At 53.8% G+C, this 14,507-nt stretch overlaps 1 protein-coding gene across 1 annotated transcript; it reads right to left on the bottom strand.

Annotated features, from left to right (window-relative positions):
• Positions 1-207: 207 nt before the first annotated feature.
• On the bottom strand, positions 208-5,798 carry EN1 (engrailed homeobox 1). Its single transcript, XM_028533516.2, has 2 exons — positions 4,369-5,798; positions 208-1,314 (listed from the first exon to the last, which is right to left on the bottom strand). Exons 1-2 carry the CDS (start codon positions 5,216-5,218, stop codon positions 998-1,000), a joined length of 1,167 nt encoding a protein of 388 aa, XP_028389317.1. The 5' UTR covers positions 5,219-5,798; the 3' UTR covers positions 208-997.
• Positions 5,799-14,507: the final 8,709 nt, after the last annotated feature.

Genomic DNA, 14,507 nt, shown 5'->3' with positions numbered 1-14,507 from the left:
TTCCGGCCTGTGGGCTCCTTCGAACGCAATCAGAAACGAGGAGTGTCCCTCCAGACTCTCCAGAACCGGTCTGTACCCGGATCTGGGCCAACGCTACTACCCCGAGTCCCCCGAGTCCCCGTATTCGTTGCGCAGCGGTCGCTGGGTCCAGTGTGTGCACGTGCCCACTCCCTTCCCCAGCCCGCAAAGAGGAGGGCCGCCAGCGGCTCATGAGCACAGTGTACACTTTATTTCAGACTACAGGTTTCTGAACATAATAAAATCTTTGGCTTGTAGCGGCGGTTCAGTCTCGCAGTCTGTGGGGTCGTATTTCTCGACATGTCTTGGGAAAACGAAAGGGGGGCAGGACGGACAGAGCGACAGAAAGGGGCTTTGGGAGACGGGAGAGAGGCGAGGGGCGGACACGCAAGGGTACACACTCTCACGCACACAAAGAAAAGTCCCAGAGAAACGGGATGTGGGTCCGGAGGCACCGGAGAAGCGAAAACATTCAAAAGAAAAAGGCAATGAAAACGAAACTGGGCCTGGGTCAGCAAGGCGGAGGTGGGGGATAAAATAATTATAATAATTATAATAATTATAACAATAATAATAAAGGAGATTAATAAAAAGTCCAGCAAATAGAGATCGCTACACATTTCTTTTCCTTACCTGAAATTAAATATATACAAGGTCGTAAGCGGTTTGGCTAGATAGAGCTTTAGGAGTTCGCAGTTTCGTCCCTTATGCTGTGAATAGAGAATAGATCTTATTTTTCAATAGCACCTGTCTGAGTCTCTCTCCCTTTTGAAAAATGTTGCGTTGTATTCGAACGTCACTCTCCATTCTGAGGCGCGCTCTGTCTTTCCCCTGTTGCTCCTCTCTGTTGCGCTGATTTTTCTCCCCGGAGCTGGGCCGGCAAGGCGGCAGCGGCGGTGCACGGAGGGGCGCGGGCTCCGGCGCGGGCGCGGGCGCAGTAGCCAGACCTCGCGGCCCCGCGGCCCCCCGCCAGCGGCAACTACTCACTCTCGTCTTTGTCCTGGACCGTGGTGGTGGAGTGGTTGTACAGTCCCTGCGCCATGAGGTGCAGCGCCAGGCCGTTCTTGATGCCTGTGGCTTTCTTGATCTTGGCGCGCTTGTTCTGGAACCAGATCTTGATCTGCGACTCGTTGAGGCTGAGCTCCTGGGCCAGAGTCTGCCGCCGCTGTTCCGTGATGTAGCGGTTCGCCTGGAACTCCGCCTTGAGTCTCTGCAGCTGCTCGGCTGTGAATGCTGTCCGAGGCCTCTTGTCCTCCTTCTCGTTCTTCTTCTTCTTCAGCTTCCTAGTGCGTGGACCTGCAGCGGCGGAGAGGGCCGGGTGGGGGTTGGGGGTGGGGAGAGAGGGCAGAGGGGAGGGGGGAGAGGACAGAGAAAGCCGTGAGACTTGCTGAGCGCAGCGTGGATCGCGCTCCGCGCTTCCGGGGCGAGAGCGGAGGCCCTGCTGCGCCCAGCTCCTTCTCGGCTGCTAGCCGCTGTACAACCGCCTGGCTGCTGGGGCCACTGGGTTCCCTTCTCCGGGACCAGAAAGGCACGGAGGAAAACTGACCGAGGTTGTTTTGTGCTACTCACACCCCAATTCAAAACAAAAGATTCACGTGTCAGGCTTAAATCACAGAATCCAAGATGTAGAGATATTTGGATCCCCTACCTGCCCAGTCCAAAGCTGGAGGTCAGGGGCCAGCTGTCTCAACGGCTCAGGAATAAAAAGACGCTCAGGGCTGGATCAGTGAAGACACTAGGCCAGGATCATCCTGGAGGAATCGCCAGCCTCTTTTCCTTCTGAAGAAGCACACCTACTCCCTGGCACCTACAATAAGACCCTCAACTGCTTGTGGATATTTACCCCAGAAAACAACGGGATAGGGAAAAGGTTGTGAGAGGTTTAAGTAGTTCCAAAGTATTCAGCGTCTGCTCTACCTCCTTTTTTTTACCCCGTTGGCCTAAAGGCACCTTTTCCAGGGTCCTAGGAAGACACTGACCACTCCCTTCTCTGAAGGGGAGATAAGGCCTTTACCCAGTTGCACACCTTACCCACGTGGCCACTGGGTTCTCCACTATGCCCCTTGGATGATGCCAGTAAGAAAGAGAGAGACCTCCCCATTCCTCCACCCAGCCTCAGAGGCAGGGTCTCCTTTATTTCTTTTGAACACATAAGCTGCAATTTCAGAATTGAGAACTTCTGAATAACAAAAACAAGTCCGATCTGCTTTCTTCACCCACCTATGTCATTTGCAAGGAGACTACATCCTTCCTGCCGCCGCCCTCCATTATGAGCAAAATAGGGACAGAGGAACGCAGACGGTGGACAACAACAAAAACAAACAAACAAATAAAACATCTGTGCTTTGCCCCTAACATGGATCTGGAATGAGGCCACAGGTCACCACCCTAGGAAGGTGAAGTCACTCTCCAAAACTCATCTAGTAAGAGGATTGTTAAAGACCTGGCCTGGAGAGAGGAGGAAGAGCTAGGAGGCAGCCTCCATACCCAAGTTTTATGGCATTTACTTCCTGGGCCCTGTCTTGGTTATGGGAGCTTACTGAACCCAGTTAAGTCCCCGTCAGACCTGTTAATCTCTAAAACTGTCTGGCAAGAGGGGTCTTCACCGGCATCTCCAAACCTAGTGACAAAGGGGCAAGCTGCAGCTGGCTCCTGGGGCAAGCCAGCACCTGGAGTCACCATCTGTCCAGTGACAAAAGAGTCTAGGCCTGGTCATCCACGGAGACTTAGGTGGCTTGATGTTCATTTTCCTTAACTGCCCATACAGGAGAAGGAGGCAGTGCCCTGCCTCCCCAGTCAACCAAGAAGAGACCAAGAACAAAGACAAGGCCCACTACGGAGCAGTGGGAGAGGACTGGCAGGCGGGCTGGATGGGGGAAGAAAGGCCTTGGTTTAGATTAGTAATTAGCTGAGCAGGCAGAGATGGCCCAGGAAATGTGCACAGCCCCAGAAAGGCCCCACTGCGTTGTGCGTCCAGGACGTTGTTAGAGTGGGGTGTGTGTGTGCGCACGCTGAGGCACGGACACTTGTAATAAAATCGTAGTCTCGCGGCCAGCTTGAGTCGCACGGCCTGACAGCTCAATCACTCTATCCATCAGGCGAGTCAATCAAAGCAGCTTTTCGGAGGTTCAGGGAGCCCGACGTGTCAATAACCGGGCTGAGATGGCGGGGGCTGATAGCGCGCATCGATCCGCGCTGGTCCGGCACCCGCCGGGGCGGCTTAGATTGAAGCCTGAGAAGAGCTGCGCAGGGCTACGCTTTGCAAGGCCTCCTTCGATGCCCAGATGCCCGTGGCTCAGGTGCCCGGAACCCAGGCCTGGGTTCATAGGCCTGACCAACCTGGTGCTGCGTGCCAGAGAGACAGGCAGGCCTTAGCCTCCTCTCTCTGGCCTAGTGGCCTCGATCTCCTCTCCGAGGACAGATCTCAGCCTTGGGTTCTCCAAGCACAAGGGATATGAGGAAAATCAAGAAAAAGGGGCCTACGGCTGCTGGAAATTCGATAACTGGCAGATGTGTGGTAGTAAGGAGTTAAGGAAGGAGAAGGATGTGCGAGCCACTTCAGAGAAGCTGTGGAGGCTCGCTCCCAGGTCCTCGCCCCGCTTTCTGGCCTGAGCCTGACCTGTCCTCTCCTCTCCCACTGTCGGTCTGTCAGCTCCAGAAAACAAGAAGCCAGGCGCTTTCGGCACCCTATGTTTTGGCAACAGCCTTTCCATGGATTCTACCCACCCGGGTCAGACTTTCTTGGCTAACCGTCCTGGGAGAGGGACAACAATCAGATGCTTTCCTCTTTTCCTGTGTGTTCTCAAATCTCTCTCTATGTAAATGAATGCTGCGCGGAAACTATCGAGATGGCGTTTTGGTCTGTAAGAACACCAAGACGAAGATTTTCTCACTAATCAAAGCCTTGCTGGGTTTCGGCCTCCGAAAGACCAGGCTGGCGGGATTGGAGACCCCAGTCACTAGGCCCATCTTCCCGCCGGCTCTAAATACCCCTTTTCCTGGGGGGGGGGGGGGGGGGGAACCAGTGACTGATTGTGCTTTCCTAATAATAATAATACAGGTAAAACATAAAGAAGACCCAAAAAGCTTGGAGTTCAAAAGTGAAAGGTGGAGATTGAGCTTCCAGGAAGTGCCATGAACTGTAGCCTCCCGGATGATGGCCGCAGAAGCCAGGAGTGCATATCTGGGTGCGCACTCGGTTATGACTGGGATCAGGGCTGAGCAGGAGGAAGCAGGCGTGAGAGAAGAGAGCTCCCAACACTGGGTTTGCTCTCCCCAGCACGGCGGCTAAGAGTTATGGGGCGTCCGCGGGGCCGTAAGGCGAGGCGCAGCCCCGGGCTAGGTACTCACCAGAGGATGGGCGATCCGAGTAGCGTGTGCAGTAGACCCAGGCGGGCCACACGAGGGGCTGCTGCGAGTCAGTTTTGACCACGGGCCCGCCGTTGGCTGCGCCCATAAGCAGGATGGCGGGGTTGCCGTGCTCAGGGTACTTAGCACCTTGCGCACCTGGGCTCCCCACGCCGCCTCCACTGCCGCCGCCGCTGTCCGAAGGCTTGGCGGTTGCTGCCGCCGCTGCCGCCGCCGCAGCCGCCGCAGCCGCTGCCGTAGCTGCTGGGTTCCCAGCTTTGGACGCGCCCGCGCCTCCCGCGGCGCCCGGCGGGGAGCCGTCGGGTGGGCCACAGTTTGCATCCGAGGCACACAGGAGCGAGGCGGCGCCTGTCGCACGCGTGCCCAGCGGGTGGACAGGATCTCTACCTGCGCCGGTCTGGCCTCTGTCACGCTCGACCCGGCCTCCTCCGCCTCCTCCGGCCGCCGCCGCCACGAGGAGCTGTGGCGGCGGCTGCTCCTTTTTGCAGCCGAAGTCCGGCCTCAGGATGTTGTCGATGAAAAAGTTGGTGGTGCGATGCAGCTGGGCCGCGGGCTGTGGCTGGTGAGCAGGCGCTGCGAGATGCGGCGGCGGCGGCGGCGGCGGGGGCGGGGGGAGGTGCGGGTGGTGGGCCAAGGGCGGCAGGCAGGGCGCCGAGGGTGGCGAGGGGGGCACGGGCTGCGGGGACACCGGCACGCTGTCTCCATCACTGCCGCTGCTGCCGCTGGCGCCGGGGCTGAGGCTCAAGCTGAGGCTGCCCGGGGCTGCCGCCACGGCGGCCGCGCTGAGGCCCGAGTCGCGATGACTTTTAGGTTCCGGCTGCTGTTCTTCCATGCTCGGCCGCCCCGCCGCCCCGGCCGCCGCGCCGGCCCCCGCCCCACCCCCCGCCTCGCTTCCCACCCCACTTTGCCAGCGGCCGCGGGGGTGAGCGGAGGAGGAAGGCCGGCGAAACCCCAGCGAAGGCACGAGGCGGGTGCCGGGAAAAGAAGGGGGAAAAAAAAAAAAAAAAAAAAAGCCCAGGCGCCTGGCCTGGTTCGCTAGCTGTTATCGAGCAGCTAGATCTCGCTGTCTCAACTCTAATTTGTAGACATCCAGATATGGAGACACTTGGCTATTTCTTTTTTCTTTCTGCAACCAGATTCAATGATTTGTTTTAAATGGGGAGAAAGCCACAGCCAAAAAGAAAAAAAAAGGCAATAAAAGAAAAAGGAAAGCAAGAAGAAAGAAAAAATCTCCAACAAATTTTTATCTTAAAGGGAAAAAGAAACAGTCTTTAAAGTCTAGCCATCTTCTAGGCAGTAGTGAGGGATTTGACTTCCCCGAGTGTCACGCTCAGCTGTGCCCAGAGCGCGAGGCTGGCAGCGCCTTTAATCGCCTTTGCTTTTTTTGCTGGGAGAGCGCGTCTCCGCCAGCTCCGAGCTGCCTTTTTTTTTTTTTTTTTTTTTTTTTAAATCTCTGACAGCTCGGATCTTTGCACAAACTCTCTCGCTTAAAAAAAAAATCACCCAGGCGCACTTTTTGCCTTCAAACCGGAAGCACGTGAGTCAGGGCCGCACGTGTGCGGGGCCAATGGCAAGCCAGGACTCGCGCTGACACCCGGGCTGCGGCCCAATGGGTGAGCGCGGGACTTTGCGGATAAATAATCCGGAGGAGGCGGCCGCCGGCTGAGTGGGGGCGACTCAGTGCTGTTCGGGTGCGTCCGGCCCGCCCTCTCCCACCGGCACCCGAGCCCCTCCCACTCTCTCAGACAGAGACCTACGAAGGGGCAAAGGAGACAGGGAGGGGTGGATTTCGAGGTGTAAGCAAATAGAGAAGCAACTCCATAAACAACTTGTTGGAGAAATGTAGGGTTATGGGTGCCTGCGCGCCGGGTGCACGGTCAAGAGACTGGGACCTCTGCTCTCCTGCACCTCAAGCCTAAGGAACCCAGCCTTGTGTTTTTTCTCTCTTGTTTTTTCCTGCTGTTTTGAAGGGTGAAAGTTGGCACTGTCCGAGTGTGTTGTGAGGGGGAGGAGTAAAACGAGGAGGGTCGGAGATAAATAAACCTAGAATTGGTTACTTTCAAGCAGGTTATTTTTCGCAACCAGCAAACCCCGCAGGCCAGCTGCGGCTCTCTAGAACCATCTGTAGGTCTAGAGTTTGTGCCAGACCACTGCACTAGGTGTTCTTAACCGGGTATCCATACCCATTCCCTTCCCTGTCCGGACCTTGAACAACTCCCATGAGATGTTCTGGTGCCATTAAGCCAGGCTCAGAGGGAGCGAGAGAGCCCGACTGCTGCTCGAGCCGGGCGCCTTTTCCTTCCGTGACTGTTGGGAATCGAAGCCGTCCGGGCATCACAAAGTTATCCTGCACAGGCCCCTGAACTAAAGCAAGTCAGGGTGAGAATGCGCCCAAGGTCCGGGATTTGGGGTTCAGGGCAACCTCCTTGTTAAATTTCCCTGCAAAGTGAAATCAGACAAAGTACTGTAACCCAGGTGTTTGCCCTAGCTAGCTAATGATGGGACAGCAAGTTTTCCCCAGTTGCCCAGATTTTCCAGCAATTTCTCCTGCATGTTTTTTTTCGCAACATTGCTTTGGGGGATTGTGGGACCTGCGCCTCTCCCACGCTCATCATGGAGATTCGTCAGCGTCCACTGGGCTCTTTTTCTCTGTTTTCCCATCGCCCGGGCTGGGGCGGGGGTAGGTGAGATGCTGGACACCGGCTCAGGGATTGTACGCTGAGCGGTTTGGGAGAGCCAGGTCCGACTGTGTGCTAAAACCTACCCGGGAGGGTGGTGACTAGAAGGCTCCCGCAACTGTGGCCTTCGCGGGGACATCATCTTGGAGCTCCCGAGAGCCTACTTGCTCTGACCTCCATCTTCAGCCAGGACAGCTGAGAGAGAAAGGATCTCTTTGAAGATATTGTCTGGTGGGAAACATGCAAAATAATCCCTCTTGCTCAGAAAAGTCACAGGATTTAGGAGGAAAATAAAGCGAAAACCACGACCAGCAGAACCAACTCAGTAGCTGAAGTTTCTCAGAGGGGCTGGTGGAGAGCGGGAGTTCATATTGTGGACTGCGTCTCCGGTCAGCCGAAGGTCTTCAGTACTCGAGCTCTGGAGTTGTTGACACGCCCGCCGCGCGGCCCGAGGGCAGCGAGAGCCACTCTCCGGAGCGCTGCGCTGAGCAGGTCCGCCCTGCTCTCCTCAATCTTCCCAAGCCTCCCCTCAAACCCACCTTGGAGTCCCCCGGCACTCTAGCTGTACATCCAAGGGCTCCCCGAAATCTCTCGGTATCCCCACCCTTTCTCCCCGAAATGGGGGTGGGATTTTATTTATATTTAAGTTTGCAAAATTGAAATCTTTATCCCACAAGCGAGCATGGGTACTTAATTAAATTCTAATTAGGACACTATCAATATCCTATTTAGCCGCGTAGCTTTTGTGCACCGCGGTTCCTTTCAGCACCGTAAATAGGGTCTCGACGCCTTATCTCGCCTGCAGGAGACGCCTCGAGAAGGGCTGCGGAAGATAATTTATAGGTTTTAATTACTCTTCATTCCGCCTGATCAGCTTGGCGTTCATCACAGGCCTGTGAATAAAACCCTGGTCAAAAGCTCTGTCACATCGCGCTGGCAAGACGCTTAATCAAAGTGAGCGGCCCCGCGCGCCGCGCCGCCCGGCTCCTCCACGCAATTTCCAGCCAGCTGATAAAGCCAGCTGAATAATGCGGCGGCCCTTTGGAGACACCATTTACAGAAATGACTTTATTGACGGCTTAACGTCGGTAATTCATTTTACCTTTCATGTAGTGGAGCCCGGATTTGTTACAGTAATGGGATGATAAATGCACCCGCGGCCCACGAGCTCCAGGCTGGATTAGGAGACGCTTTGCGCTCTGGCTTGTCCCCCACTCCCCACCTTCTCCAGGCCAGACCTGCGCGGGATGCTCTGCACCCAGCGCTGCCGGCTCTCCACGACCCGCACCTGGGCCCAGGTCCTCTCTCTGGCCTGAAAATGAGCATACTATTGGGAAGTCGGTGTTAGCGGCAGTGAGGTGTGTGAGTGCTGAAAATTAGCTAATGTTGGCCAATAGGAGTGTGAGGGGTCCTGATGACTCGGAGTAAGCCCAAGACTAGGCATGTGGGTGAGGAAATACCAGCAGGGGAGTTGTGTACACAAGCGTGTGGGTGGGTAAAGGTGCTGAGTGTGTGTGGAGCAGTATGTGTGCTTACGTGAATACATTTGTGGCAGTCCTTTTGGGAGTACTGTTTCTGACTTGGAAATTAAGGAATTTCTTCCAGCTTGATAGATATCCAGGTGGAGGTGGCAGGGAGGTGGACTGACAGGAAGCCATGAGGAAATCTACCTGGAAGGGAGTGGATATTGGGCTAAAGGTATGGGAGTTTGGGGACACCCAGTGTTCATTTCTATTGCCCTGAAGTTCTGAGCTGTGCAGTTTCCTGGGGCAAGAGGCCCCACCGAAGCCCATTGACGTTGTCATGTCTCTGAAATAAAGTGATCGTCCCCAAGATCTGCTTCTATATCCAGCCCACAGAAAAAATGGAGAATGGCAATGAATAAAACGATTTTGTTTTATTTTAAACGTCAAAGGGGGAGCAAACTCCCCTCTATGATTTCTTTCCTCATTTGAAGGCCAAAGGGGGTCCAAAGGGGCTTTCAGTAGTGGGGGATGGGGTAAGTGGGACAAGAAGAAACCATAACTCCCCTGCCTCTCTCTCTTCCCAGACTTCATCCATTCTGTGCAGCTAACCAGGCACTTCCACTGACGGAAAGACACCTGGTGAAACAGACAGGGAGAGTGTGTTTGCATGTTTAGGGGTGCTAGAGAAGATTGGACATCCTCTAGTAGGAAGACTGATGGATGCTCTTCAAGGTGAAGGCTGGGAAGTCACACCTTTGTTTTTGCCCTTCCTCAAGCTTTTCTTTCATTTTTCCTCTAATGCCCTTTTTCAATCTTGTAAAAACCACTTACCAATTTGGAGCATGGCCTGTGGCTGTGGGGGCCGGAGCCTGAATTTGTGTGTATTTGCTTGTGTATGTGAGCACTTCAGAAAGGTACAAATCTGTAAGAGCATTCTTTTTATATGTGTGCATGGTAAGAGGCTAGTGTATGTAGACATTAGTGTGTACACCCAAGTCTGCCCCACCAATTGGGCACAGAGAATGTGTTTGCTAAGGGTTTTGGAGTATGCTGCTTCGAAAAGAGAAATCTCCTGCCAGCCTGCATTTCAGCAGAATTTTGGATTTCGTTTAGGCAGAGACAAATGTCATGGTCCTGCCTGCTTCCACCTCTCTTTTGAGGATGGGTGTGAGGAGGAGCATTGTGAGAAAAAAACCTTGCAGCCCTGCCAGACATGTGCACGAATGGCCGAGAGTGTGAACGTGTTGCATGCACATGGTGGTAATCGCATTTCGAGTGTAGATCAGATGGCAGTGGGGCCTCGTGGCTTGGGACATGAATGAGTTGTTGCAACACAATAGCACACAGCCTTCCTACGGGGACTGGGTGACCAGCGGTTTTGTTGGGAGTGAATGCAAGGAGATTTCTACTACAAGTGCAGCCGTATTATTATGAGGCAGAAGGTCAGACTATACATTGCAGGTCCCCAAAGCCTATAGACCTTGGGAAATGTGGGGCCTCGAACCACGTCATTATACCTGACAGTCCTTTCAATAGACTAATTCAATTAGTGCTCATGGTTTGGGTCTTCATTTGGAGGCTTTAATAATGTGGGGGGTGGCTGGGTGCAGCAGATTCGTTGGATATTGGCTAGGGATCCTAAGCGATTCTGCCCGAGCTTAAAGAGGGACTAGGGAAGGTGGGGAAAGAGGGAAGCCTAGGTGTGGGGGGTGGGGGCAGGGAGATACGTGGGAGGCAAACCACGGAAAATAAAATGCTCTGTTGGCTCTCGAAATTGGGGGCAGCTTTGTTTGTAGCTGGCGCAGAAGACTTGGGTGAGGAGAAGACAGGGGGAATTTCTTTTATTCTATTTGCATACCATATGACTATAAATAAATGTCCAGGCTCCTAGATAGTCTGAAAAAAAAAAGCCTGCTATTGGAGATTGTCACCTTTGGGATTGCACTATTTGGGTTTCTGCCCCCACCATGGTGCCTTCTCTCAGACTCCCCCCACCCACTCACCCTGGAGTAGTTCGCAGCATGGACCTTTTTGTTCTAGAAACAGTTGGGGGTTTTCTTTCATTTTTTCTCTAATGCCCGGGCAAGTTGAGAAAATTCAGTCCTTTCTCCTCTTGACTACGGGAAACATTTCGGTATTTTCCTGTAAATTGCACCTCGTGGTCAGGATTTGGAAAGGGCTCTCTGTCCTGATTACCTGGAAGCCCCACGTACTGCCTGCAGGGTCACACCCAGAGTCCCAGAAGCCGGGCGCAAACGCCCGCCTGGTCCGTGCCGGTAGGCTGACGAGCCCAGTAAAGGATGTTCGGGGACATTGGGGAGAGAGACCCAGGGTTCCTGGGCTCGGACTGCAAGGAGCAGGGCTTTCACCTTCTCTGTATCCTTAAACCGCTCCAGGGCCGTACCCCACGCCACTCAGGCCCCTGGAGCTGAGGACATTAGAGCTCAAGGCTCCCGAAAGCCAGGCAACTACACACATTTTCCTAAATATATTTCTTCGCCTTAATGAGACGTCCCGCTTTTTTCCTTACACCGCATCCCATCCAAACCTCAGAACGGAAACCCTCCTCCTGTTCATTCTTCTCCACCCGCCAGCTCCCAAATCTGGAGTAAATTCAGCATTTATGCTCAAATTTTCTTCTCTCCTTTATTCTGCTTTACGCTCTCTCTCGCCCCCTCCTCCTCCTCAGAAGGCTTCCCAAGGCAGGTGACCTCAGGCCAAAGGGGCCCCTTTCCCACCCCGGTCCCCACCTGTTCGAGTGGTGGCTCCCGCCTGGATCCGGCTGGGTGCAGGATGGGGATCCACACCGACTGTGTACCCGAGGGGCACGCGTGTGGGAGTGAGTGAGGAGGGGCCAGCGCAGCTTCCGGGCTTTGCTGCCCCCCTCGGCTCATTCCATACCCTGGAGGAGATCCGGACCCAGCTCTGAAGTTGGGGAACAACAACAACAACAACAACAATGAAAAGACTCGTGAAAAGGAGAAGAAACACAACAACATCCAAGTCTTTTTTTTTTTCCCCAGAGGAATGCACCATGAGATTCCACAACCTTATTCTTTTTCCTTGCCCCAGAGTAACTGTGCTTCTTCACCGGACTCCTTTGGGGTGAGGGGCTGTCCTGAGGCTTTTCTCCCACTGAGCCAGGGAAAACAAACAGGAGTCCACGCACGCAGCTACCGGCGTTCTAGCTCCCAGCCGAAGCCTTCCGACCTATCTCCACGCGGCCCGGAGCTCAAGCCACAGCGCGCCGGCCCTTTCATCTTAGGGATGAGCCTCTTTTGGACCCCGGACCCTCTTCTCAGGCACAATGCTGGGAAAGCTCCAGGTTCCAGCCTAGGTCGGTACGGGCGGGGGGAGGGGGGTGGGGGAAGGGGGGAGGGAGGGAGGGAAAAGTTTAGTCCGGAGTGGGGACTGGGGGTAGAGAAGAGGAAGTCTCACCAACCTCAGAGTGGTGAGGGTGCAAGGGAGAAAAACCTGTGTGCCTCCCCGGGCCCTGTCCCACCTTCTGCCTCAGGATCTGGAAAGGGTGAGGTGGGGGAAGCCACTGCAATGTCCAGGCCTTGCTCTGGCCACTTACCTGTCTGCCTGTTCCTGCAGAAACTGGGGTGGGGGACAGTGTGCAGCCATGCACATCTGTGTTTGTACATGACTGTGTGTGTGAGAGAGATTCCAGGTAAGTGCATGTGCATGTGTGTGCCTGAGTGTGCACAGAAAGATTGTGTGCATTTTTTGTCCATCTAATCCTCATGGGGCTGCGCTGTGGTCATGTGTGCAAATGTGTGTGGGCATTCGCTCGGTGCTGGTGGCCAGTGGACGTGCCTTTGCGTGTCCATATGTATAGTCTCCGTGCCTGCATTTGTGCTGAGCTGAGAACAGGAGAGCAATTTTTTCTGACCCAGACTTTGGAAGTGAGATGTGTGAAGCAACAACTACCAGAGGACTCTGACCCCAAACCAACCCATCACCTCCCCACCCCTTCATTGAACAGTGCAAGGGCAGAGGAGACAGTTGTTGAAGCCTGATTAAAAACAGCCACTGGTTTTCTCTTCTGCACCAAGATCCACCTATGCAATCTGAAAGACCTAAACCTGATTGAGGGCAGACTGAGCAACACGTGTCAGGATCAAGATCAATAGGGACCTTTGGGAGCCCATAGACCAAAAGTCCACTGCACAGAGGAGGCAACTGAGGTCCAGAGAGGGGAAGGGACTAGGTCAGGGTCCAACTGGTCTCAGGACTTGCCATACCAGGCCCCAGCCCCAGGTGAGAGCGCAGGGGATGGTGGTTTCCTTTCTCCAGCTGCCGACTCCATTCCATTCACCTCATTCCCCTCCCAATGTGTGTGTGTGTGTGTGTGTGTGTGCGCGCGCGCGCGCGTGCGCGCATTCGGGGATTGGGGTGCGGGGAGCAGGATCTCTAGGGATTGAAAATGCAGTAGGAGAAGATGGGAGACTATCCCTCTTCTTTCTGGGTCCCACTCCAGGCCTTTATGGTTCCTAACTCCACCCCCTCCCATAGGTTAGCAGTTTCTCTACGTCCCCACTAGCCCTCGGAACTTTTCAGGCATGAATGGTAGTTAGGGGTGGAGGTCGTTGAGGAGAAGACTGGCATCACTTCCTGCACCAGGTATGGAAAGGTAGTGGAATACTGACCCCGAAGCCGTCCCAGGCATTTCACTCCCCTCCTGAGCCAAGGAGGCCCGCCCCAAAATTGATATGCAAAGGAATAAAGTGTGTGATCTTTTACCGATCAAAGCGGCAAAACCAAATATTAGAGAATTCAATAAAGGGTGAACAGATTAAGAAACCCATCTCGTGGACAATTACCACTGCAATTGAAAAAGCCCCCTCTTTCCCTTATTCTCCACTCTTTCTCAATATGTAAAATAAAAAAGTAAGAGGAAGGACAGGGGCTGGAACTGGTGGCAGAAGAAGGCAGCAGCCGATCTCACGTGAATAAGGAGGTGGGTGGACACAAACTTATTTGTTGGGGGGAGATAACGCCCCCTAAGGGTGACCCCAGTGGATCTCGGTGTTTTCTCCCGCCAATCCCGCAGAGCTCTGGCTCTCCGTAACAATATTCAATTGCCCCTTAAAAGAGTGTGAGGCTGCTATGAGTCAGAGGGCTAGAATCAGGATTTCTAGGGTCTTTTTTTTTTCCCTCCAACTCATTCAGCACCCAGCTTGAGCTCCCACGCTGCACTCTTTCCTGTCTCCTTTCTTTCGGGAGGTGCAGGCGGTCCGGGCAGGGAGCCAGGTCTTTGGGGCTCGGGCGGATTCCCGCTGGTTTTCCTGTGAGGAAGGCGTCACCTGTCGGTTTTATAGGAGAACTGCACCTGGGTGGTGCTGTAAAGTCCGTGAGGCTGTGGCGAGAGGCTTGAGTCTAAGTCACCGCAGAGAGTGAGGGCTATCCCGCCTCTGTCCTGACAGTTGTCGCCTGACAATGTGATTACGAGATGGGGATCGTCCTTGGGATACCCTCGCCTCATTAGAAGCAAAGCTAGAGGGAAAACCCATGAGGAGCTGTTTAATCTGTGACTTGGAAAACTAAAAATACTCGAGACAAAATGGATTGGCGCTGCGTTGGAAGTAGAGGACTGGTTTCCTTTCCCGCTCTGCCTGCTTTGTGCGGTGTGAACTTCCTTGGACAGGCCCCTGGCCCTCTTTGGGCTGGTTTCCTATTTGTAAACGGAGGGAATTGGGTTAGATTGATCCCAATCTAACATTGAATCTCAGCAGTATGTGTAGACACCTGTGTCTTGCATTCTATTCCTAACCTTTAATGGATCCTAGCCTTTTATATACCATTCATATCCCAACATCTTATATATAATTAATGTATAGTTGCTTCAATTGTATTACTGTTTCCCAATTATCAGAATTTCATTTGATTGCAGTCAAGCTGTTTCCTGGCCAGAACTATCCTAATAGGTGCTTATTTACTTAACTTAAAAAAAAATTAGGCAAACAAGAAAACT

This window comes from Phyllostomus discolor, chromosome 4, assembly GCF_004126475.2.
Source record: "Phyllostomus discolor isolate MPI-MPIP mPhyDis1 chromosome 4, mPhyDis1.pri.v3, whole genome shotgun sequence".
NCBI lineage: Eukaryota > Metazoa > Chordata > Mammalia > Chiroptera > Phyllostomidae > Phyllostomus > Phyllostomus discolor.
Note: the sequence above shows the minus strand (reverse complement) of the source record. Positions and strands in the feature narration are given on the sequence as shown.

Bases quoted from the DNA above. Each gene is read 5' to 3' on its own strand.
- EN1 (XM_028533516.2), bottom strand. From the start codon at position 5,218: ATGGAAGAACAGCAGCCGGAACCTAAAAGTCATCGCGACTCGGGCCTC. The intron at 1,315-4,368 runs GTGAGTACCTAG...CCGCCGCTGCAG, and splicing joins CTCGGATCGCCCATCCTCTG to GTCCACGCACTAGGAAGCTG.